The 27,131-nt window shown below is 39.2% G+C and overlaps 1 protein-coding gene across 1 annotated transcript; it reads left to right on the top strand.

Moving 5' to 3' along the window:
* On the top strand, nucleotides 1–26,896 carry LOC140227126 (protein unc-13 homolog D-like). The gene is made up of 25 exons (XM_072307558.1): nucleotides 1–111; nucleotides 1,864–1,923; nucleotides 2,645–2,711; nucleotides 4,551–4,899; nucleotides 5,311–5,502; nucleotides 6,389–6,508; nucleotides 7,097–7,292; nucleotides 7,737–7,832; nucleotides 8,352–8,455; nucleotides 9,045–9,131; nucleotides 9,198–9,573; nucleotides 13,433–13,557; nucleotides 14,396–14,558; nucleotides 15,103–15,206; nucleotides 15,854–16,066; nucleotides 16,608–16,797; nucleotides 17,577–17,651; nucleotides 18,471–18,578; nucleotides 19,361–19,648; nucleotides 22,359–22,532; nucleotides 23,226–23,478; nucleotides 24,174–24,212; nucleotides 24,962–25,085; nucleotides 25,754–25,967; nucleotides 26,723–26,896. The coding sequence occupies exons 1-25, from the start codon at nucleotides 1–3 to the stop codon at nucleotides 26,861–26,863; spliced, it is 3,969 nt and encodes a 1,322-aa protein (XP_072163659.1). The 3' UTR covers nucleotides 26,864–26,896.
* Nucleotides 26,897–27,131: the final 235 nt, after the last annotated feature.

The raw sequence follows: 27,131 nt of genomic DNA, 5'->3' as shown, positions 1-27,131 counted from the left end.
ATGGAGTTCAGGGAGTTCTACTCTGTGGTTCTACAGACCCTCCTCCACCCCCTGGGTAAAGTGGACAGCATGAAGTTCAACCCTCTGGAGCTTGTTGGTCACCTGCAGAGGGTATGTAGGCCACCCCCATTAGATGGCCAGACCCCATTGCATGTCATTTCAGGGGCAGAAGAATGAAAATGTTGCATACTGTGTACGATGGTTCCTGCAACCTTCTTGCTCCTCTGTAAAAAGTCACAATTAATTCACTGCCATTGCTTTTGATCCAGTGTAATATGCACGTATGAATTTTTATGCTTTGAAAATACTGATGGCTAGGTCTGTATTGGTAGCTACCACAGGTAGGTCTTTAGAGTAGCAATTGAGTTCTCTCATACTTTTTAGCCATTGTGAAATTCGAAGTTTTATGAAACTGCTGTTTTCAGTTTCTCAGTTGCAGGTTTGTGGATGACATTCATTAGTTTCTGTTGAGTATATGGGAAATGTATGTATAAGAGTAAATGAGTATTCTGTGGAGATACATGAGTATTTTTTATCTGAACTTGAATATTCACTGTATGTGTGTTCAACATTGTTGGGTACAGATGATTACATTGTGCAATACTGAAGCAGATTTCTGATGTAACAGAATCATTCAAGTGTACAAGCTCTTTGACTGCTGCAGATGGTTCTTGGTGGACACTGCACACGTTATGTGCCCCGGAACTTATTTACACCGGCCTAGCTTTTCATCATCTGTCCAAAATCGGATCTGTCCAAAGCTGACTGAGTTGTAGAATTTGCTCAGGTGTAAACAGCATACCCAAGTCCGACAGAAAGGCCATGGTTTAACAATAGGGATAAGGGGAATTAAAATAGTGTCTTTTCACCGTTTGCAGTTAGTTTGAATTCAATCTGCAAAAAGAGCACCACAGCAATTGGTGCCAATTGATGAACAACACACAGTATGGTTTAGTTAAACACTGCCACATTTTATTCAGTTCTGTTAAAAATATATCTACATAAATATGGTTGTCATAGTTGCCCATAAACCCAGACACTGCTTTTTACAGTCTTATTATCAAACTTTTTATGGTCTTCATAATATATCCATGCAAAAAAAGAGTAAAAAACCTGTACTGCCATAGAAATTTTAGCCCTTTGAATCAGAAACCACAAGACCTCAAATACAGTAAAAGCTGTGCAAACATAGATTGTATCGGAGGAAGTGAGGAGTGCAGCCATTGTAAACTACCATGCATGCTTTTGGGCACACCGGTGCACTTGATGAATAGTAGCATGTAGTGGCCTCAGTATGATATCATAGAACCCAAAACTGCTTCTACCAGAGATTAGCCCATGCGTGTGATTCATCATTAGTTTCAAATTGATGTAAAGACTATACCAAGTTCACCTTGTGGTGAATATTAGCCATCACATTGCTTACAAGACCTCCCATGTAATGCTGATATCATACATGGTAGTATGTGACCAACAAATGATGCTTTTTCAAATTTTACCTCTGATTTACTCTCTTTTATGACAGCGGAAATTGATTTTTGTTTTATTTTTTTATGGGGAAGTTTTTGTAAACAAGTTTATGCATGCATCTAGCAGTTATCTTGAAATTGACAGTTAGATTTTTCATATCATAATCAAGTGTAATTCTAGAAGTGAAGTAACAGTCATTTTACCATAAACTAGACCGATTTCTGCTCAAAGTTCCCCCATTCATACTTTACCGATGGTGGTGTGTAGTAGCTCAGCATATATACAGGCTCATGTCTATATGTAAAAATGCTAACTTTCTGTCACATTGTCAAAGAATGTGATGTAGATAGTCACTATTTCATGGATTGTACCATGTTTTATTTCACTTTCCAGATTTTCAAAGTTCCCAATGCCTTACACAGCACACTGGTGAAAGAGGAAATAAACAGAAGGGTAAGTGAGTGTGTCACACAAATCCCTGTTGTTCTTGTTAATGTATGCAAGCATATGGAGGAGGAGCATTAAACAGAATAGATTTGAATGACAGGGCACAGATATGATGTATGTGTGTGTATATAAACTAGCTGTTTGTTTCCCTACATTCGTGATGTACAGTACGTAGTTTGAGTTTGATATGCAACTCCAGTCCCAGGTGATGAAAGTCCTGCATTTTCTAATGTCTAAGTTTGAAATGACTGTAGCTGGTATGTATGTATAAGCAAAATTTGGTAGTTCACAAAGTTGATTGGCAATATTGTCTTGTTATTTAAATGACATCAGGCAAGGATTGAGTTACCTAGATTGTAGGCTGCATCTCTTCTTCCATGGTGCATTCATGGAATAATTTCCACAATAAGATAACCATGGAATAATTTTGCAGAGAGACAACTTTCAACCTGAAACCTTTATAGTATCTCTCTTGGCTTGCTTGAATTTGTTTCATGACTTTTGATACAGAGAATGTTTGAATATGGAATTGAGTAGCAGATGAATCATAGATTGTATGAGGAACATATTCAGAAGTATTAGCCTCACCTTCATTCACTGAATATCATTCAGTTTTATTCAAATTTATTGCAATCAGTTGCAATATCATTTACTTTTGTATTTGGGAAAAGAAATAAGTAGACACTTCTGTTTTATTTTGGTTTTGTTTTCCCATCTTCACCAACAGCCAGAGAGCTTTGTTCTTCGAGTGACTGTGGTTGAGGCTAAGGACATCAAAGGAATGGACCCTAATGGTGAGCATGTCTGCACTCTTTACCAATACCAGTGCTACAAATATATTCAATTTTATAATCATGTTCAGCGGCAAAGTATGAAGGCAATATGATCTCTTTAAGGAAAGAGCCAATGTGCAATGTGCTTTTCTGGCCCGACATTTAAAGTTCAGTGTAATGCTTGGCTGGCGCTAATGGAAGAAAAAAACAACAATAGAGAAGGGGAAAAAAAGCCCTGCCAGTATGTAAATACAAGATTGCCGCATAATGACTTTCACCCTCTTAACAGGGATTTCATAATGTGAAATGTTGGCTACAAACACAATTGCATTAAAAATATATACATATATTTTTTTTCAATCCAGATGATTGGAAGGGACAGTTTTCATCTTCATTACTTTTTTATCAGCCGTGACTTTATATACTGAAGAGTTGGTTTTTTTTTTTCAGAAATGAAGCAAATTGAACACAAAACTGCTCAAATTTAGCAGCACATAATGTTGAAATTATACATTAGAGCTGTTTTTGTTTCCAATTTGAAATATATTGATGAGATATTAGAACACATCTCTATCAATCTTTTTTTGGCCTTTACTGCTCTAAAATGTTTCTCTAATGACATTTCAAAAGTAGGTCATTAGGAGGAGGCAAGATGGTGAAGTTGACATCTCTGCCCAGCATTGCACCAGACATTTGTTCGTCTGAATGTGTGTTGTATGTATGCGCAGCAACGGAGCAGACGTCAGCATTCCAGATCATGGGTTTTCTCTTTCCAAGCTTGTCTGCATCGATTGCCATCGCACGGCGGGCGCGTATAGATTAGTAGACATTGTTCTCCCAAACTGTGTGCCGTGCCGACCATAAAGATAACTTTATGATGGGAATTCGGCTGCAGTGTGTATACTTTTCTCAGCACATGACCAGCTCCTAGGAGTGTTTGCACAGGGCTCGATCCCAGCCAAGCGTCCTGTCTTTGCCAGTGCTATCGATGTGTCAATATTTTGGGGTGGGGATTTGCCACAGTGCAAATGGAACCACAATGGAAGCTGTGCCTAGAGGATGGAAATCGCAGATCGTCTCTCTCTCTCTCTCTGTTGCAATGTTAGAGTGTAACATAAAAGAACCATCTTGGAAGAAGTTCAAATAACATGCCTGTACATGCTCTCTGTTTACCACGTTTGATTTATAGCAGGAGGGTCATATGTTATGTTCTGTCTTCTTTTTTTCTTTTTCTTCTTTTTTTTTTTTTGAGCCGACATGCTCCAATATTGACAGTAGTAATATGTTTGAATCGAGGAGTAATGTTGATGAGGGTTTTATTTTCATTTCATTTTTATGTTTGTATTTTGTCTGCATGAATGTATGCATGTCATAATGATTTATGGCTGCTCGTGAAAGATGAAAGTCAGTTTTTGGGAGATATAGATGTTACAAAGCAGATGGACATTCTATGAAAGTCTTGTTGCTTTCATATGTGAGTGTGTGAAGGGATTATGCAGTAAAGTGTATGATGTCATATTCTTTATTAATTTTTTTTTTCCAATCCCTTTCAGACAGTTGTAGTTTGAAGGCATTATTTCTTTGCATATACCCGGTATGTAGTCTTGTTTACTGTAAAACCAGAAATTTTCACTGCACAAAACTTTCTGGTTTTACAGTGAGCTCTTGGTGATCTAGTCTTGCCCTGGCCTGTGTGAATGAAAGAAATGTGAGATATTTAATCTTCTGCATGCCAAATTATAGTACCTGCTCATTGGTTTGTGTGTGAAATTTATGCACATTTGACTCCTTGGTGAAGAAAGCGTTAACGCAATTTTTCTTTATTGAGCACAACTTTTTATTTTTCCTCTCCCCACCCAGGGAAGAGTGACCCCTACTGCCTGCTGACATTATGCAACAAGCGGGTGGGCAGCCCCTCCCAGGGTCAGCACCACCTACAGGTGCAGCCCCAACACAGCCGGAGCAGCAGCTATGAACCCCTCATCAGGGACCCCGCCCAGCCACTACAGCATGCCAACACCCTGCCCGCCATGACCACCACCAGCCCCCAGGGGGCGGATAAGGGCAACAACAACAAACACCTGTCGCCCCAGACTTCACTGCCCGAGGCCAGCCACGTACACAGCCTGCAGCGGAACATCACCCGCAACCGCAGCTTCAACCGCAAGGACCGGCGGAGAAAGTCACTGGAACACTTGGGGCTTGGTTAGTCTCGATCTACTGATGATGATGATGATGATGATGATTAAGATGATAATGTTGAGGAGGATGATGATGATGAAGACAATGATGGTGATGATGATGATGATGGTAATTATGCTTGATGATTATATTGGTGATGACAATACTAATGATGACCATGATGATGATGATGATGATAATGAAAGAAATGATTATGGTAGTAATAAATTTTTTCATCATTCATGGTTACATACTTCGAAGACACAATCCATGTCTATATCCAGTAGAGCTCTAAAATTTTGAGTGGTGGATGACAGATTTTAGCAATTGTACAGCTGTGTGTGTTTGTGATGTGGGTTTATCTCTTGCTGCTCCTTCTATAGTCAGTGTCTATGTTCAGCCTGTCTCTCTGTGTGTCATCACTCCCTGAAGGAAACAGCAAGAATCAGGTCCTGCAGCAGGACTTACACCTCGCCGTGCCAACAGACAGCTCCCTGAAGACACGCAAGGTTTCCGAGTCTGGCTTCAGCCCCAGTCTCCCTCATAACAACGCTTTGGAGGAAGGAGCCCTCTATAGGACATCTTGCCAGAAGGAGACTTTGCATCCAGTCTGGAGTGAGACATTCGACATGTCAGTAGAAAATTCTTGATATCTCTCTTTTTTTTCTTTTTTTCTTGCATTGAAAATATGTAGCTTTTACACCTATGTAAAGAGGAGACTAGAATAAAGAAGACATTGTAGCTTTACCAGTTCTGCTGTAAAACCAGAAACATTTGCAGCATGAAACTTTTGCGAGTTTGAGCTGACTGCCTTTTTTACTTGATGAAACTTTTGCGAATTGCTACTGGCATTTAATGCATTGTGAAAAAAAAAAACAGCTCGAAACTTTCAGAAATTGGAGCCAATAGCCTTTATTATGGGATGAAGCTTTCTCAAATTGCCACTGAAATTCAGTGCATTGCTAGGAAAAAAAAAAATCTTATATGCGTTTTGCTTTTGCAAATCTTGGCTCCTCACAATATTCATGAAAGTTTCATGCTAGAAATAAATAAATAAATAAATAAATAAAAAAGCTGTTTTTATAGTGTATCTGTGTTTGTTGCTTCAGCAACATATAGTCTCAGAGTCTTGGATATGTAGTTTTAAAGTCTTTGTAATGAAGGAACTTGAATGCAGACTAGCTTCACCAGTTCTATGGAATCAGTTTAATCTCTTTGTAGCCTGCATTTTATAACTTATACTATAGTTCCAAAAATCTGCATTTCTCATTGTCTCAAAACATTATCTTATTCAATGCTTTGTAGTCATAACCAGTCTTGCATGGCTATTATCTATTATATAAACTTTAAGATTCAGGGCTTACATCTAGACTCTTTAATTGCTCTGTCCTTAACCCAAGGGATAGGCACCCCCCCCCCCCCCCGAATGATTATGAGTAATAACTAAATGAAGAACACCTTACATGGCTATGATAGTATAAAGTATGTTAAATATGATGGCTTTCTGTTGAGAACAGAGAGCTGAATCGACTGGATGGAGAGCTACGAATCACCATGTGGGACTTGGATGAAGAGACAACCCTGTGGGACGCCTGCAAGAGTCTGGATTCAGACCACAAAATAGCTGGCATCAAGAAGTAAGAGGAATTCTTGGTCCGCTTTGGAAATATCTGTGAAAATTAGTTTTAAATGTTATGAATGCTTGAAATGACGTATAATAATCTATGAATACGATAGTGTATGATACCTGTGAGATTGAAAAGTATTTCAAGGCATTATGATGAATGCTTTGTGATACCTGTGTATTTCCCCATGGTTATAAGAGATAGAATATTATATGTCACCAATGTCAACCAACATGGACATTATAGGATATAAATCTAAATCAGAAAGTATCTTAAACAATTGTACATTTATTATTTCAACAACTATCTCATCATGCTGATGATGAGTTCAATTAGCTTTCATATTTCAATCATTTCTTTTTTTTTCCCTCCAGCATCATTAAGTCTCCTTTAATGATGGTGGTTAGTTTGTTGACCCTTGACCAGCCTAAAAAAAAAAAAAAAAAAAAAAATCTGTTGAGCAATATGTAATGATGCCAACATGAACATGAAGTGGAATTTCCCCTTAACTGAATGATGGTAAGATAGTCTGAAAAGTTAATGCCTGGTTTGTTTGCGCATGAAGGGCTAAACATTTGTCCTCCCACCCTCTTCATGTAGTATTTTCCGTCACATGAGGCATGGTATCAGTAAGTGTACGGATGACTTCCTGGGCCAGGTCATCATTCCCCTGGAAAAGATCGAGGCTGCCACCATCACCGAGGACTGGTTCCGCCTCCAGCGAGGTCACGCTAGGGTCATCAGTAGTCAGGTGACCGGCAAGCTCCACCTCAAGCTCCAGTTCATCAGGAAGGAGGTCAGTTGATTTGCAGCTTGGGATACTAATTGAAACTTTTCTCATGCTTATTCTGATTCAAGAGACCAAAAGTTACTTCATAGCACAGCTTTAGGATGGAAATAATTAACTTCTGATTAGATGCTTGCATGATATATTTCTGATGATAAATCAATTAGTGATTATCTTTTTATGTAAGCATGTATTTTCTTCTACATCAGTGTTATATGAATATTTACATAAGAAGTGGTGCAAGTGTGAATGAAGTCGTTGACTTGATCATTTACAACAGATTATTGCTTTTCAATATTTGGTTTCATTGTCCTGCTTCATTTGACATTTATTTTCCATTCTGACAGTTTCCATATGAAGATCTATTAACTCTAGACATGAAAGCTATCATGAATAAATTTGTGTTTTTTAGTAAATATAAAACTTTTGATTTTTTTTTTTAATCTATTACAGCTGGAGGCAAGAGAAGAGCGCCATCAGAAGGCGTTGTCCTTCTACCACCAGCTTGTGGCTGCGGCTCAGAAGCATGAAGCTGCAAAACATATCCGAGTGAGTCAGAATTCTGGGTCAAAGCTGTCAGCAATCCTTTCCAGTGTGCATGTTATCATGACATTTTATTTTTTTTTTAGATGTGAAAAGAAAATACACATCAATATGTTATGATAATGAAATACCAAAATTCCCCTTTATTTCATTAGCTTATTATTTTGCGAATCAGGACTTACAAGCCATATTCGTCACTATTTTGAATTCACAATCAAATGAGAAATATCCTTTCTTTCTAGAAGCAAAGTTGGTGATACTCAGCAAGGAGACAGTTTATATTTCATTCATGTTTAACATAGTTTGGTTTGAATGTGCGATGATATTTTTATGCATGTTAGTGGATTTGTTAGATTTAGGAAATTAGAATCACTTTGAAATATTTTCCATACACAGTCAATCTTTTATAGTGTATTCCCACATCTGTGAACAAATAATACAGTTTACTGTGTGAATGGGTGCAGAGTTTGGTATTGTGACACACACAAAAAGTGATGTCTGCTTTCACCTCTATATTTCCGCCAGGCCAAAGACTCTGGGTGGGACGGCAAACTGAGTGCCCTCACCCAACACGTCCTCAACCAGTTTGCAGTCCAGAGTGGTATCCCCAGAGTGTCTCAGAATATCATGTAAGTTGATCACTCATGAATAGTTTACACATATGTGAATGACCGAGGTGAGCAGTGCATATATGGAAGATAGATAAATGAATATAATGATATGAAGAAAGATAAGTAATAAGATTTTAAAAAAAAGTTCATAGAGATTGTTTCCTCAATTAGAGCTAGCAAGCAAATGCAAGAGAGAGATATGTAACCATTCCTAATTTAGATTACATCCTTCAAATAAGAAAAAGAGTAGAGGAATTAGTAGGTAGTGGTAGTAGTAGTAGTAGTAGTAGCAGCAGCAGTAGTTGAAGTAGTTGCAGTAGTAGAAGTACTAGTAGTTGTCTTAGTTGTTGTTGTAGTTGCAGTAGTATTAGTAGTAGTAGTATAGTATTAGCGGTAGCACTTAGTAGCAGTAGCTCACGTAGTAGCAGTAGCAGCAGCAGCAGCAGCAGCCGTAATAGAAGAACTGTCAATGATAAAAATGATTATGATGGTAATGGTGATAATAATGATATTCATAATATTGATTGAAAACAAACTTAAACAGTTTTGTAGTAATGCCTGAAACTACTTATGTTGTTAGCATTGCTGTCTTTCCATTCACCCATAGATACCTATCAGCCCTGCTGGACTTCCAAATTGAGTTTGATAAGAAGAACAAGGAAGCGGAGGTCACCGCTAAGAATCGTGCCAAGAAGTCTGAGTCTGCTGGAGGGCATGATGAGCCAGACTCCGCCTATTCCTCCGCCTCCTCCCTGATTAGGCCCCTCCCACTCAGCACCAGCCACTCCTCCTCCCCTAGTCTCAGCAGCAGCCCCACTGAGAAGAAGGACCGCCAGAAGGGCGAGGGGACTCCGGAATTAGTCCGGAGAGCGGCGATCAGGAGGGGCAAAACGCCCCCGGGTTCACCCTCGAGGCTGTCCCGAGGGGAGGAGTTCGACTTCGGTCTCAGCTTCGATCAGCCACTCACGACGAGCACGGGCAAGCCGTTGGTTGTGGTGAATGATCGCATGGTGCGGGAGGCCCTCTACAAGATCCATGCCGAGATGATGGCCGAGTCGGCTCTCACGATTTTTGGCAGCAACCCCGAGGGAGTCGCCACTCTCTTTGAGAGTAAACCTGATTGGCTCAGATATGAGGTAAAGACATTTTTCCTATCTTTCCTGATTTTTTTTTTCCTATCTCTCCTGATTTTTGTAACCTATCTTTCCTGATTCTTTTTTTTTTTAACCATCATCACTTTTTCACTTTAAATGAGAACAACTACACATAAATTCAATGTTTACTTTTATCCCTTATAGACATAAGAATCCTTGTCATATTGATGTGTCAAGATTTCTTGCATATAATACAGTCTTATAAGATTAAAGTAATTCAAATGTAGACAAATGTATACAGTACATTGACAGTACGCTGTTGAGACAGTTGTTGTGTTACTCCTAAGTCCCACATAATATGAAACAATGATTTGTTTCAAAGGGAAATATGCAAAAAAAAAAAGAAGAAGTCATGAATGACAGTAAATTGATACATTTGAAGACTTTGATAAAAGACTTTTGTGTTTGCTTTTGCTGTTTGCTGCTGTATTCATGCTGTACGCACATTGACTGGAATCAGCACGGTAAATTCAAACCTTAAGGCTATGCATGAACTTGCATGTATTTTAATCTTAGTCTGTCGTTTGTTTTCCTGTGTGAAATTTGTGACTATGGAGGGCATGATTGTATTTTTGCTGATGAGAAACATTTTGTCCACTTACATGTCTTACATGATTGCTCAAGCCTATTTTTCTTTTCAATGAAGAGTCTGGAATTAGTTTGGAAGTGACACACTTAGTCTATCAGTTTCTTGTGTTATTGTGTTGATGCATTATTTCTTTTTCTGATTCTGCAACTGATGAATCCTGAGCCTGGAAAAAAAAAATATACATTTTTTTTTTAATTGCTTCTTGATAATGGTTGACACTTCAGAGATATCAGGTGATAAGGTTTTTGACTCTATTACAAATGATCAATGTGATGCACAATTAGTAGGCATTATTCTTATGAATCAAGTTTCAAAAATATTACCCTTTTACAAAAAGGAAATCCTAATATTGCTTTGTAACTTGCACAGTACTTCAGAGAAGTACTGTGAACCAAAAAAAAAAAAAATAAAAATCTTGTCTTGGGGCTTCAGTTTCTCATTGCCATCATGGAAATAAAAAGAGCAGCAAATGGGAAAGAAAACAGAGATGATTATGCTTCTGGCTGCTAATTGGCAGCACATGATTAATCAGTCTAAGCCCCCTCAATCAGATAGTGCAGTTCTCCCTGTAATCGTAATGCTAAGTAGTCTCTTGTAGGTATTCGTTTCTGAGCAGGACATACCAAGCAGAGAAAACTTGTCTACTGATAATGTCCAACACTGTAAATTTGATGATATGAAATAGGGAGCAATACAGGCGCGCCGGAAGCAGTTTTGGATTGGGGGGGCAAACATTGGAGGGGGCTCAAGATTAGACCATGCATATGTTACACAATACACACACACACACACACACACACACACGCACACACATCTATTATATATATATCTATCTATATATATATATATATATATATATATATATATATATACACACATATGTAAAGTGGCGTACGGTGGGTCGAAAATGGGGGGAACCATAAAGTAATTTTGACGGTTTGTATGCTTGTGCGTGTGTGCGTGAGCAATAATGGGACTACAATACATTACGGAATGTGATACATTCAACAACGCAGTCATTGAGGAACATTGTAAGTTTTCCTTACATGGATTATGGAATGACGGTGTGAAGCGATCGACAAATTATATACTGTCAGCAATATAAGGTGAATGGCATAACAATAAAATGCGAGCGAGCGAAGCGAGCGAGCTTGAAAATTTTGATATTCTACAGTTCCAAAACTGGAGTTTTAATTGTAGCTACATATTTCGCTTTGAAATAAATGGGGGCGCATCGGGCGCAACTGCTGGCAATTATTGGCAGCAACATTAGGAGAATGGCATAACGATTCAATGCGAGCGAGCGAAGCGAGCAAGCTTGAAAATTTTGACATTCTACAGTCCCAAAACTGGGGTTTGTAGCTTTATCTTTCACTTTGGAAATTAATGGGGCGGCGCATCGGGCGCAACTGCAGGTAATTACTGGCAGCACCATTAGGAGAATGGCATAACGATTCAATGCGAGCGAGCAAAGAGAGCGAGCTTGAGAATTTTGACATTTATTTTTACAGTCCCAAAACTCCCGTTTGTAGCTATATCTTTCGCTTTGGAAATTAAGGGGGGCATCGGACGCAACTCAGTGCTGGCAATTACTGGCAGCAACATTAGGAAAGTGGCATACTGATTCAATGCGAGCGAGCTTGAAAATTTTGACATTTTACAGTCCCAAAACTCCCGTTTGTAGCTATATTTATCTTTCGCTTTGGAAATTAAGGGGTGGGGGCATCGGGCGCAACTACTGGCAATTACTGTCAGCAACATGAGGAGAATGGCATAACGATTCAATGCGAGCGAGCGAAGCGAGCGAGCTTGAAAATTTTGACATTCTAGAGTCCAACAATTGCCGTCGTAGCTATGTTTTTCGCTTTAGAAATTAAGGGGGAGGCGCACCGGGCTCAACTGCTGGATGCGAGCGAGCGAAGCGAGCGAGCTTGAAAATTTTGACATTTTACAGTCCAAAAGATGCCGTTTGTAGCCATATACATATATATACATATTTATTTTATTTTCTTTGTTTATGCATTTATTTGTTATTATTATTTTTTTTTTTTTTTTTTTGGGGGGGGGGGGCTTTTTGGGGGGGCAAAAATGCGTTTTGCCCCCCCACTTTTTGGATTGGGGGGGCGGCCGCCCCCCCTGCCCCCCCACTTCCGGCGCCTATGGAGCAATATATAACATTTGTACTCATATCCACTGTGGTACTGACCCTGTATGTATCTTCATCAAACTTTGTGCCATTTTGTTCATTTTTCTGTTGGCTGCAAAGTTCTATTTCATTTCTTGATTGTTTCAGTTGTGTGTTATGTCATGGATTGTACAGTGCATGGAGATGTTTATGTCATGTATCATACTTTATATGCAAACTAATTTTTCTTCATCATCAGTTTACAGTTGCAATCATTTATGATACAAAATGGGGAATGTTTTAATGGCAGTGGTCCTTTACATGCTATTTCATAGGTACCTGAAGCTTTTTCAGTTGTGTTATGGATGCTGCATGTATGTTGTCATTTCTTAATCGTAATAATTTCTTTTTTCACATGCAATTCAGAAAGCATAAAACCAGTAATCTTTGCATCTATTGTCGGAATCATTTACGCTCAAAAAGAAGACAGTAGCATTTACATTATCACTACACTACCCTGCCAGAAAGCATGAGTTTTACCTATGGAAGGGAAATGGGTATGGGGTGGTAACAGCTGTGTTCAGTCATTAAACATAAGACAGAACTGCCACTCATTTTGAAAATACAAAAAGGAAACTGAAGCTGAAGATTCTTCCACTGAAAAACAAGAAATTTTTACAGTGTCATGGCTGCTGGAAGCAAGTCAATCATTTAAAATGAGGAAAGTGTGATAGTGATTGTTACATGTTTGTAATACGAGAGAGAGAGTGAGTGTGAGAGAGAGAGATAGCGAGGGGGGGGGGAGAACACTAGACTTAAACATGTATAGTCTTTGACATCTCTAGCCAAGTAAAAGATGTTTGTATTGATTTGACTAGTCCCTACTAAATGCTGTCAATTGTTGAAATAAGCTTAGTGAAACATATCAAAGAGATATGCTGATTGTTTGATATCTAATTAAGATGATCAAGTGGCACCATTTGACCTTAGATGCATGACATTATCAAACATCTTTTGAGATGATGGGTAGATTTGTGATGAAAGCATTTTAAAGGTAAAGATCTTTCTCATGATTTGCCGATGCTATTTACCCCGTGTTGCATTTATTTTGTTTTTCATTATCTCAGACTGCAATTGTTGAGAATTCCATCAGCACATATATTTATGAAATCCTGGCTCTGCTTCCGGACTGTGCTGAATTCTACCCTCCAACCAATGTACCAGGCTTGGAAAGTGCCAATGTGAAGTGCAAGTAAGCAATTATCTAAAGTGATTATTTCTTATTTAGATGACTGTATAAGCTGTTATTTTTGTGCATAGATATTTTCGTAAATAAGCAGATCATGGAAATTTTCGCAAGATGTTGCTTTCACGAACTGACACCGAGATTATTGTAAGTGCATTGGAAGCCCAGAGTGCATGGCGACATTTTTGCGTGTTGTTAAATTTGCGGTCCAACAGTGATTCGCGAAATTCGCAAATCTTAAACCCTCACGAAAATAGCAGCTCATACCATCATGTTTTCTCATTTATGAAAAAAAAAAAGACAAGACAAGACAAAAGAAAACAATGTAACATAAGTACTATTCCAAAGAGATGTGCTTAATGATTTCCTAGTGCCATCTGGGTTGATCCATTTTAGATTTCCTCTTTACTCAATATTATCATGGTTATCTAGACTCATCTGCTTTTAGATCAAAAGTGATAATGGTGACATGGTCATGTTGCACCCAGGGTAGTCTCCTTCCCAAAGGACCATGCCAATGTCTGTGTTTTAAATTTTATGATGTAAATACAAGGGATATTCTTCTTACAAGGTATTCTGAAACTAATAATCTTTCATCATCTCTTTCTTCATATTTCCAGTGTCTATATTTATTTGCAAATGCTCTTGTGCACACTGTAGACAGCTGTGGCACCCAAATTGGTCCAAAGAAGACAAGTTAGTAGTGACTGCATGGAAAAAAAATAAAAACTTGAAATAAGATGCATGCATTTTTAAGTGGGTTTCGGTAGATGATGGACAATTACAAGAGTTGCCAAATTAGATTCTTAATTATACCATTATTTTTTTGATGGGGACCGCCCAGATTGCAACTCCTCCAGAGCCTGCTGTCAATGAGAATCTGGCGAGATCACAACACCCCGGTCCACCGCCTGGTCAGCAACCTGATGGAGTCCGTCGTCAGGAACGACACACGGCGCGCCATCAGCAACGACCTCGACTCCATTCCCATCCAGGATACGTCGCTGGTGAGTGACAAGTTAGCACAAGTTGTGACTGTTTCCTAGGACATGCTTGTAGAGCATGCTGGTAATAATCACTCCTGTTGCTGGGAGGGAAACGGGAAGCTGAGATTTCATCTGTCATTTACATATATTTCTTTTTCATCTGTCATTTACATATATTTCTTTTTTCATAAAATGTTATGTTTCACCCCAATAATCCTAGATGTGTATACATGTGCTTACATATAAAGTGCTGTTATCGAGGTTCACATATCTGAAGGTATCTATCTGGGGAGAATTTGAAATTAATGAGCTGAAGTCTGTAAATTAGATGTCCATTGAAGTAGTTGGTGTTTTTAAAGTGTATTTGAGACAAGCTTTATGAGATGTCACAAGATACAAGTTAGTAGTATGTATGTCTATTAGATCATTAAACTCACATATCAGTATGTATGTTTATTAGATCATTAAACTCACCATATCAAAGTATTGTCCATTTTATTTTCATCTAGTGTTTTGCAAAAGTTACTGCCGTGCACTAAATGTGTCTTGTGAACTTTGACCTCAGAAACCTGTGGAGTTGGTTGACCTCTTGGACAGAACTACTGCTGTTATCAACCGACTTACAGCAGACTGCAAACCACACAAAGACTACAAGAACTTCTTCTCAAGGTATAACATAAGGGTCGTTTGTTTGTTGTTTTTTCAGTTGAGTGTTTTTTCAGTTGAGTTACACATAGTATGTGATAAAGGTGGAATGCAGCTAGCTTGTCATTTGGTGATATATATCATTTAATTGTTATGTCTGTTTCAGTCACCATCAGCTAGCCTAGAGGTCAATATTTAGTAAAAAAAAAAAAAAAAAAAAAGACAAACATGAACATTTGTATGTGTGTATGCAAACATAGATTTATTGACAATTTTTTGATATTTTTAGAAAAATATTATTGGAGGTTCATTATTGGTGCATTATGTCAGCTGATGACAGTTTCACAATATGTGAATATTTTATCACTCCTAAAAGGTGAAAAAAAAAATTACTCTTTGAGGAATCATGTTTTGTTGTTGTTGTTTTTAGTTGTCTGTCTGTCTGATCATTTATACAAAGTTCTCATTGTAATCTGATACCCCCCGTGTGCTGAAAATTCAGAATCGATGTAAACATCTATAGCATTAGCTTGACTTAAGAGAAAGGCTGTGATAGGAGCACTCTAAATTCTTAACGGATGCTAGCCCATCAAAGAGTATTTCAGGTTTGGGGATGGAAAAAGCACTGTTCAGTGAATGTCACAAAGGTCAATTTCTCTCCCCTTTTCCAGGTTCCAGGTGGACTACTTTGCCACAGTCTCCCTGGAGATGGATCGCCAGGTCTCCAAGTTCCTTCTCAATGAGGTCCTGAAACGGCTGAACCAGTACCAGGCCCGCTACCGCCGCTTCCCCCAGAACATTGCCGAGTCCAGCAAAGCCAGTCTCTTGCTCTACATGGCGGTCAAGCAACTGGTGGCCGTACTGAAGAAGAACCTGAATGGACAGTGAGTGCTAGTTACCCGTGGCTGGTGGTCATTTCAAATACCCTGAAGCATTTGTGGGCTGTCAGGTTTTTTGATTGCTCTCTTTATGTCTTCTGTTGTCCTCGATGCGGAAACTTTAGGCTTCTCACAGAAATTCCACGCAGAGTAAACTCAAAAGTAGTTTTTGCCCTTTATTTTCAAAAGTTTCTTTAATATTTTTGTGTCATTTTGTAGTAGTACTCTACTGTAGCATTACATAATGCTTTAGTCATTTAGATTTATATGCATTCTCTCTCTCTCTCTCTCTCTCTCTTCCTTTTTTTTTGGGGGGGGGGGGTGGGGGTCATTGCAGTAGTCTAGCTCTCAAAAGAATTATGTAAAAGGGTGGTATAACTATGTGTGATAATGAGCCTCTTCTTAGAAAGCTTGTGTGTTTGCTGTCTATAATTACCACTCCTGTACAGCATACAGCATTTTTGAGTCGTAGAAAACCTTGCAATGTGAAACTTTGTTTTGTCATAATTTTGATTTGTCCCATTCTCTCACCCATACCTGTCTCCAGTGATGACCTGACCCTGTGGAACCACAACCTGTGGTTCCAGGACCCCCTCGGCTACTGGCTGATGACCTTCCAGCATGAGACGTTTGACCGCGTCCACAAGGCCCTGGAGATGGACAAGGAGGTCAGGCTGGTCCACGAGGTGGTCAAATATTCCAACTCGGCCGTTGATGTCCAGGCCTGTTTTGCCAAGGTCTGCATCATCCCTCCTGTAGTGTGTGGGTGGTTTTTTTTTTTGTGTGTGTGTGTGTTTTCATTTTCTATTTAATGCAGGGATCCGATACTTATAACAATTGGTGTGTGTTCCAGGAATTGTACTGTTTTCCTGTGGCTGTGGAGATACAGGTTGTGTTACATATAGGTTGTGCATCAGTGGTAGCTAGCACACAAGAATGACAACTACAATAGCATCAGCTAGGTAACCTTTAAGCTGTTTACTAGGTAGTCTATGCCATAGTAGTTGGATTTATTCTATGGCACCTTTGGGATGCAGTATCCCTGGTAAATGCATAGGTGTTCAGCGTGTTATTGCTCTAGAGAATATTTTTGTAAGCAGCCACAACTTTCTTATAGGGTTAAATAATGGCTGATTATCACAGTGTATATGATATCACACGTAAGTACAGGTGGTCTCGGCAGTCTTGCAGAAAGAGCAGGGTTATTACAGATTTCTTCTTGCATTTGTTTTGATGTGTGTATGAAGAAAAGTTCCAGTGAAAACATCAAGGAATTTCCCCCAATTATTTTCTGTTGCTTTATCTCTCACTAATATCAGTGACAACATTGCTCAGTTGCTGATGTTGATAGATAAGCCCTTGTGCATGAAATATTGAAAGAAATTATATGATTAATAGAATGAGAAGAATTAGCACGGTATAGATTTTGCTTTATATTGGGTGACTCTAAATGCATATTGCAGATGTATTTCCCCCCTTTAATGTGTCATATCTTCCTTTACAATCTGGTTTGCAGGTGATCCAGGAGTGGCAGAGCATTGGATACAACTGTCCCAACAGTCGCTGCATGGCCATCACAAAACTGACAGACGTAAGCACCAATCTCAAAACGATGACAATTGTGGAAGTGATTGTTAAAGGAGGAAGTCCTCCAAGAAAAATACTGTTTATCCCATTGTGTTTTGCTCTACAACTTTTCTCAATGTTGGCACATGTTTTGCCATTGTGATGTGCTCTCCAGTTATGTAACAAAACTGCACAGCATAGGAAAGTATCTAGATACCCCAATGGGTGGCACTACTGATCCGGTATGATGTTATCACCAGACCCTTGTCAGTTCTTCTATCAGCACAGTTGTAGTGATGGTCACCGTTGTTGTGGATGTAGCTCGTAGATGTTGTTGATTTGGGTGTTTTTAGCGAGGCATTTGCAGTGGGTGTGGTGGTGAAAGGTGTAAGGTTGATGTTGTTCTTGGTGGTTTTGGTTGCAGTGGTATCGTGGCTAGGGCAGGGTAAACCAAGGGCCAAAACAACAAATTTCAGTCCTCAAGTCTCTGTCTGGAGTACATGTAATTCATGCAGAGTCCCTAAAGATGAAGCTTCAGTTTGCAGAAAGACATGCATGTACCATCAAGGGGCAAGGAATCTTGCAGTCAGTTCATTTTTATCTTGGAGCTCTAGTGATCATCATGCCCCCTGCATTCTTGTTTTAGATCATAATGAATTAAATGCTATTTATGATTTGTAGTATGTATGCAAAGATACTTGCAGAAAATATACATCTATGTACATATGATTACTTATCAGTACAGTACATTTGCATGGCCTTAAAGTGAGTTGATCTTTTTCTTTTTAGCTGAGTTGATTTCAAAATTAAAATGCTTTTTTCTTATATATGTATGCAATAACAGATGATCTGTGAAGGTGCCAAACTCTACGCCTGCAAGATTCACTGGATTCTTGAAGCCAATGGTTTCTACAAGACAAACAAAGCTCAGCAGTTTGACATCAAAGACAAGGTTTGCTCATTTTGCCAATCTTAAGGAAGAGTCAACAGCAGGTTTCTTCCGTTTTGATTTTATGAAAAGACCTTGCTGTCTTTAAAGTTTAAGCTCTCAGAGGATTGAGAATAGTGTATGAATTTAATTTGATTTCTGACTAAACCTGTAGTTCTTATTGTGGTTGTGGTTGAATTACATGTCTCTTTCTATGAGAGAATTTATAAATGTGTTTAACTTTTATGTCGTGCCTTTTATCAAGTGAGTTGATGGGTAAAGGATCACATCTGGCTGCTATTTGCCAGGGATGTTGACTACAAGTTATTGCATGGCCAGAAGTAAGCATGTTCTCTTAGAGCAATGAAATATTAAGACAGGCTTTGGTTTGCCCAGTTTGTTTTTCCTGCATGCTCTTATCCTCCAAATCTTCTTAGAATAATGGACTTTACAGGTTTTTGCTTACTTGCATCATTCTAGTAGTATTACATGAGTTTTGCCAATTTTTGTTTATTCATTCACCTGTCATGGAAAAGTATGCAAAATGCTCATCAAATATTAAAATGTTCATTGTCAAATCTTTCATTTGGATGTGAGAAAATGGAGGAAGAAGAGGGGGAGATATAAACCTGTTCATTGGCATGCACTAATGAAAAGAAAAGGGTCGTTGATATCAGTAAACAGTTTATTCTATGTACTTTGGTCACATGCTGTTATGGGCTGCCTTCAAGTTAATTTGGATATATACATGTGGCAGACGGATCACTTTATTAACCTGTTTAATCCCACGCCACCCCTGCCCACAGCTCTGCATCACCCTCAACAACATCGAGCATGTCCGCGTCTATCTGGACAACCTCCCCGCCCTGCTAGAGTGGAAGGCTAACTGTGCGGGGCTGGCCCTGTACCACGACAACAAGGGTGCCGGAGAGCTCACCCTGAAAACCCTGTACAGGCTGACGGCGGCTGCCAGCCAGGACATCCGGGTCATGTCGGCGCACCTGGAGCGGCGCATCGCCTTCAAGATGAGCCAGGAGGTGCACCGGCTGATGGACAAGGTGGTGAATCCGGACAAGAAGGTCCTGTGTGAGGAGGTCAGTATCACCTTTAGGAGATTCAATTGGACTTTGACATAGTTGGTCAGATATAAATGTGTGTGTGTTCACGTACACGTGTGTGTATTATGGTACATATATTTCTTGAGTGCGTGTTCATATTTGTATGCACATATGTGTGTGTGTATGTGGTTTTAATGTGCAAATATGTGTATGGGTAAATGAAAAGTTTGATTGCAAGACAGATTAACAGTGCCATTTTCAAACATTTTAAAGTAAGTCCATCATCAATTTGGAGGAGTTTATATCAGATAGAGCTTTTAAAACCTGTCCACTGATATTCTTCGTGTTGCAGAAAAAGAAATATTTCAAAAGTTATTAAAAATATCCCGTATTTTCTTATTATTTTCTTTGTTTTTTAGCAGGATTTAATCTCAATTTGACATGAATGGAGTTAACTCGTTTTGCAATCAAACTCTTCACATACTGTCAGACATTTTTTAAAATCCAGGAACCTGCTCAAACTAAATACGAACACACACAAACTGTGTAGTATGTGCTTATTACGTGCAATAGGCCACAGGTACCACAGAAACATAATGCGTATAAAATAAGGTCAGCATTTAGGAGTGCTGCATATTGGGGTCACAGTGTGAATGCACAAAGTCAGAAACCGTTCTCGGAATTAAAACAGTAAGTCCAGATGAATTGATTTAATTTTGTACCTTTATTGAACATTACCTGGATGAATCAGAACTTACACCATTTGAATGCACAAAGTCTTATGAGAGTACATGAGGTCTACATTGCAGTGTCTTGTAATATGTCTGCCCATTCTCCAGTGTGGTTGACCAGTCCATTCCTAATAATGTGTGTACGTGCCTGCTTATTCAGTTGCATAGACAACAAGCCATATCTGAGCTTCATTCCAGGACAGTGCTGAATTATATACTTTAAGAGCTGCCCATCTTTACCAACAAAATGGTTGAGTGTGTTATATAGCCATGCCTAGTCATCTATATGGCATCTTTGTTTATATCACTTGAACTTTGGCCAGTCAGACATGTTGTGGTTTTGGGGTTTTTTTTTTCTCTCTAGCTGCCTGATCCATATTATGAGTAACATATGAAGTGAGATGGGTAACGAGTATGGTAACGAGTAAATGTCTAGTAAAATTATTACTTAACTGAACTTTAAAATCACCTTTTTATCATTATATTCACCAGTATAGTATATACACTGTACTGTACAAATATAAGGCATATATTACTAGAGTTCACAGGACGATATACAAGAATGTAAGAATATATCATTTTTGTGTTTGTCTCTCTCACCCACAAAAGGCAGAGGCTGGAAGAAGAGATTCAAAAGTCCTCCATCTGTTGTTTCTACATTCTCCGGCGCTCTTCCGCATATCATCCTTTACACATGATGTTAATATTTGCCTTCAATATTCCTTTGCTACAAATAACTTTGCGACGATTAAACGTCAGTTGCACCCAAACTTTGGTTATAGAGATGCATGAACACCTAGAGGACACCTCCAAGCAACATATTATAGAGGATCAATCTTTTTGTTATGGCACTGTCTAAAATCACATTCTAAGGTTGAAGGTCGTTAAACGCCACATCAAATTTTACTCACAAGATTTATGCATGTATTCAATGTCCCTAACTCTTGAATGCAGGAGTAGTTAAAACTGAGCTTGGAAAGAAGGTGCATTGTGGGATGCTGCATGATGACTTTTTAATTTATCTCCATCTGTGTATTGGTCAGACATTTGATATTGCATGTTGGTATCGCATGTTTGTATCGCACATTGGTATTGACATTGTTTCGCAAATTGGTATTTCACATTAGTATTGTTGCACATTGGTACTGTTGCACATTGGTATTGCACATTGGTATTGCAAATTGGTATCCAGGTATTGCTGTGTCTATAACTGTTGAATGTAGTTACCAATCAAACCCAAGCCTGGGTCACAGGTGCACTGTGTTAACTGACTTACTTGGTATTATGGTGCTTGCATGAAGAGGACACATGTCAGTGTCAAAGGTCATGTGAGGTCAACTTCTGACTTTTGTTATAGTTGCCTTCGTTATTTATACTGTAACATCCTCCAACATGCCCAGGCCTAATTTATTAGTTTAAGGAGCATGATTTATGTTTGGAAGCCTGTGCATTTATGCTTCTATCTTGTCTTCAGCTATGCAATGTATTTACAAATTTCACACTTTTGCACTTTATATATGCACCATGTTTATTGTGAGTGGTTGAATTCGCGATTGAGATCCATGGCAACAGAATGAGAAATAAGTGTCATCCCTTACCAAGAGAAAGGTTTGCCGTTTCCCATCCTGGAGACTATATACATTGCATTTTCAGATCTGTGAGTTGTTAATTTTGTGCATGTTAGTCGACTCACAAATTAGTGAGAGTAGATTTTAGGCATGTCAGTTGACCCTCAAAATTTGTGAAAACAAAAATAGCAAACAATTTCATAACTTCCCCAAGTTTTATCTAATTTTTGATCAACTTTTTGTTATTGAGCTAATATCAAATTTTACTCTTTCTTTTCAGAATAACTTCCCAAAGTTTTATCCAATTTTGGTCAACTTTTCATTGTTGAGCTTATCAAATTTTACCCTTCTTTTCAGAATAACTTCTAACTCATCCAGAGCTGCCCTCTAATGGCCTGTCTATCATTCAAGTTTGAGAGACATTTATATCTTTTCTTTCCCTTTCAGTGTATGGAGGACCTGTTGGACTACATCGATGATAACCTGGGCACGCTGTACAAGCAGCTCATGCCCCAGATCTTCCCCCAGCTGGTCCAGGAACTCTGGCAGGCCCTGCTCCAGAGCATCAAGTCCAGGGTCCAGGAGGGAAGGCCACCGGGGTACTACAAGCGACTGCAGCATGTACGAGGCTTCCACTTTCTTGTTCTCTCTCTGTTTTGTTACATGGGTTTATTTATCATACTCCCACTTTGCTCTTTTATGGATTTCAGCTACATTTGCTTGAAGCATTCACAGATTCATGCAAAAAAGTAACCATGATTACAGAGGATATGTATGTTAGGCATGGTAGATCAGATAAATTAGCTGTTAAACGGAATATGCAAAAAACAATAAAGATTTTAACATGATTAAGGAAACAACAAAGAAACATTGATGGAGATAATCAAGCATTGCCCATGACTTGTACCACAAAATATATCTTCTTCTGCTGTACCATAGATAGATAGATATATGTAGCTATCATATATTGCACTTTGATTCCAGAAACCTAGCTGTCTGAGGTAGAGTGTAATGATTGCCCTATAGTTGTTGTTGTCTATGGAGCATGAAGAAAGAACTTAAAAACAACCAACCAAACAAAAATGAACCAATTCAATGTCGACATGCTGTGTGTCACATGGCCATCAGTATTTTATCAGTGATTATCAGCGATGGACAGTGATTATTGATGCACAAATGAAGTAACAGAATGCTTATACCATGAGTGACTGAAATGAGTCTGCATTGTAGAATCTACCATATTTTGTGATGACTTCATACCAAAGGTAGCTGTACCTGTTACTAATACGAAAACATGATCATCATCAATTCCAGAGCCTGGATTCTCTAGAGGCGTACTTCCAGCGGCCTGGCATTGAGCTGACCACTGCTCAGACACAGACGGAGACCTACCACGCCATCATGGCGGGCCTAGCCCCCAACATGCGATCCACCCACGACCTGATGGCCGACTACTACCGGAGGTTGGCCACCGACATGGCCACGCCCGTCGCCTACCTTGGCCACGTCAGCATCAAGATTGCCTATCACGAAGTGGCAGAGGGCCTTCGCTCACTCTCGATCAAAGGTCAGTTAGTTAAAGTCATTTTGTGGGGGGGGGGGTTATCAGTTTGTGTGCACAACAATACCAAGTACAGCTGTACTTTTTCTTTTCCATAGAAGTGATAAAGGCAATGAAGATAGGGGACTGGGAGAAATATATTGAATGACTACTTTTTGGTAGCAATTCACTGATTGTCAAGAAAATATTGTGTCACCAGGTTGAACGATCTCAACTTCTTGCGGCAATTCTTGAAAGGTCTGTTGTCATAGTATTTGTTGTATTATCATAGATGGATATGAAGTTTGGAAACTTTTTTTTCTTTGCAAAAAAATCACTGAGCTAAAATCAGTAAGCTGATTTTCTTTTTCTTTTTTTTTTGCCTATATTGTTTCATAAGTACTAGCAATCTCAACTTCTGGAAGCAGTTCTTGATCAGAGGTCGGTTATCAATGTATTTGTTGTGTTATCTTGGGTAGATATGGAGTTTGCAAACAGTTGTATTTGCTGACGAGCAATTAGCAGTTCATTCCTCTTGTTCTTAAAGTTCATGAAAGCTCTTCTATGTGAACTGAAACTTTCTGTAAAATTCATTCTTGTCTATCGAAGCAGAATTTTGATTATTGGAACTCTTCTCTGTATGTGATAAATGGAATTCCTCTTTTTTTTCTCTCTCTCTCTCTCTCTCTCTCTCTCTCTCTCTCTCTCTCTCTCACAACCAGTATGCAATGCTGTGGATCTCCCTGGTATGGACAGAAATGGTAAGTATTAGAAAGATAGTTTGTGACATAAACTGTCAGTGTTAACTCTACCTTTGCATGTAAATTCATTTCTTGATTTTATTTTCTGTCTTTAATACATGCTTTCTTTGCATCTGTTATAAGATATGTGTTGCCTTCGTAAATAGCTCCAAATTACTTTGATAGAGTCATTCAAACATGTATAGCAGGCACTTCAATCGAAAGCTACTGCCCTCATCAAAACATAGTTGGAACCTAAAGACCAGCGTGGACTACAGTTATGTCGCTAGTGCTTGCTGGAGATGACTAAAATTTTGGGTCACTCTAACACATGGTTTGTTTGTTTGATTTTCCTCAGAATACTGTAAAAGTGGATATTTTAGCGCAACTAATTTTTCGTGCTCGGCCAGCTGAGAAGAGTTTTGCATGTTTTTAATTCCGCAGAATCAAGACATCAACAACTGGAACATATGGCAAGCAAAAATATTTGCGTACCTTTATTTTCGTGCTAGTTTCGGGTTGCGTGAAATGCGCGAAAAATTCAACACGGCGAAAATTTCCACTTTTACAATACTTGCGGAATTGATTACTAAGTTAACGATGATGTTCATTTCTCAACTTCAGCTCTTTTCTAAAACTAATGGAAAAGAATTATATATTGTGATTGTGTGATGACCTCTTGTAATATGCTTACTTTCCCATTTGTCATAATGTTGTTTCCTTCACTATTTTTTTTCTCTCCCCCTCTCTCTCTCTCTCTCTCTTGTTAGGTCTGAGTGATCCTCAGGTTACCGTGGAGATTTGCCCGGAGACCAGTTTCAACAAAGTCCTGTCCTTCAAGACTAAGATTGTGTTAAGGCAGCTGAATCCTGTGTTCAATGAGGTTTTCCAGTTGTAAGTCACATTTTGACAGTAGCGAGCTTTAGATCCGCAACTCAAACACTCAAGACCACACAGCCTCTGGGGTTGGACAGTGGAAATAGCTGTCTTGCGCATGTGCAAAACACCATTTTCTTTTGCCCGATTAGCATTATCTTAGCGTTTGCGTCACAGGTCTGAAGCTTGCTATTATGATGCTGCTGGAATATGACCTAGGGACTCACAGAAAATTAAAAAGAAAATTTGACCAGTGTAGACACCAACTAAATACAATTTTGAAAACTTTTGCCAAGAGCTCATTTAGATTGAAGCAAAAAAAAAAAGTGTTGTTTTTTTTTTCATATTTATGGCCAATGCCTTCAGATGCTTATGATGTACTCTGTTTTAACTTTATTTTGTTTGTGTATTTGTTTATTTGCTTGTTTGTTTGTTGTTTTTTTTTGGGGGGGAGGGGGGTTTGCTATGTGTGTGCTTCATTGCCAGTTTGTTTTCATGTTGCTCAGCTAACAATAACTGAGAATTCATAAACACACATGTGGTGGCTTCAGCGTCAAAAAGAAAAGAAAAAAAAAAGACCAACAAATCCTCACAAAACCCATTGTGGTAACAAATACCTTCATGCAGTTCTCAGTTTAGCTATAATTCTCCATCTCATTGTTACACACATTTTCTCTCATGTCCAGTGGTGCGCTGCCAGCCGAAGCGTTTGCATCAGACAGTGTGATCATCGCAGTGACAGTCGTTGACCACAACAAGCTGCTACCAAACAGCTTCATTGGAGAGGCCTTCATACCGCTACTTCAGGCAAGGCCCATCACCGAGCGGCAGACGGTGGATCACTGCCCCGCGATCATGCTGGCCCTGAAACGGCCGAGACGTCTCCGTGGTTACTGCCAGGTGAGTGGAAATGGAGTGAAATGGAGAGGTCGGGACAGAGCGTGGTACTCTCGAGTTTTAGGATTTGGAAGATTGCACTTTTTTCTTTTTTTTAATTATGAGGAATATATGGTTTGCAGCTTCTCATTGACATACGATTTCTTGCATATCAAAGCCACATTTCAAAAAACTTGATGAATTAAGTAGAGCCAACTAGGCCTAAACCAGTCTTTTGGGACCGAGGAAAAGACATCAATTTCAGCAATATTCAACTTCTGCATGTACAGAGGATAAGACACCCGAGACTGTGAACTTAGATTAGGACTTTTCATTTTTGTCTACTTTGCTGATTATTTGACTTATGCACCGTTGACTTCCATGAAGTTGACTGTGCTGACTTTACTATTAACTGCACTGAATTTTCCTGCAGCCATAGGTTTTTTATGTGAAATGATTCACATAACACTGTGAATCTAAAGGTAACCGTTTAATCCTTAAGACAGCTAGTGATGTTGACAAGGCTCCCCCCCCCCCATTACAATATTGCCAGCTCTACTGTCAGTTTGATTGATAAACAAGTAATCCCTCTTTGATTTCTCGCATGTTTGGAAATAACTACCTAACTATGATATTGTAATCATGAACTATGTGAAAATATGATGCTCATCCCCAAATTGATTGCTTTTCCTCCACTCCCGTCTATAGGCCATGGTCATTGAATTTATCCTTTTTTTTTCCCCCTTTCACTCCTCAAACCTCTCCCTCCCTGCAATCAGATCCTCCAGAATCGCAGCCGGTGGGACAAGAACGCCCGACAGTTCATCGCCAAGCGGACGTGGGCCATCCAGCAGCAGAGGCAGCGGACTGACAAAAGAATCGAATCCCGCTTTTCCCACAACGCCTTCTTCCCGGAATGAGCGACTTTGACCGTGGGTGACGGGGAACACCACCTTCTCAGAGGGACCAAAAAAATGTATTCTCATCTTCATGCACACTTGCACTACGCCTGCTGTCACCGTGACCATGTGCACCATGCATGCTGCAGACACCGGGCAGTGGATGTTGTATGAGAAGTTTCGACAAGCTGATGGAGCGTAGCTGTAGTCGCTAGAAGGAAGATCGTCTGGTGAAGACTTAAGTTGGTTCGGTGTGAATTTTGTCTGTCACGAGGATTGATAGGCGAGT

Source organism: Diadema setosum, chromosome 4 (genome assembly GCF_964275005.1).
Source record: "Diadema setosum chromosome 4, eeDiaSeto1, whole genome shotgun sequence".
Lineage (NCBI taxonomy): Eukaryota > Metazoa > Echinodermata > Echinoidea > Diadematoida > Diadematidae > Diadema > Diadema setosum.
Note: the sequence above shows the minus strand (reverse complement) of the source record. Positions and strands in the feature narration are given on the sequence as shown.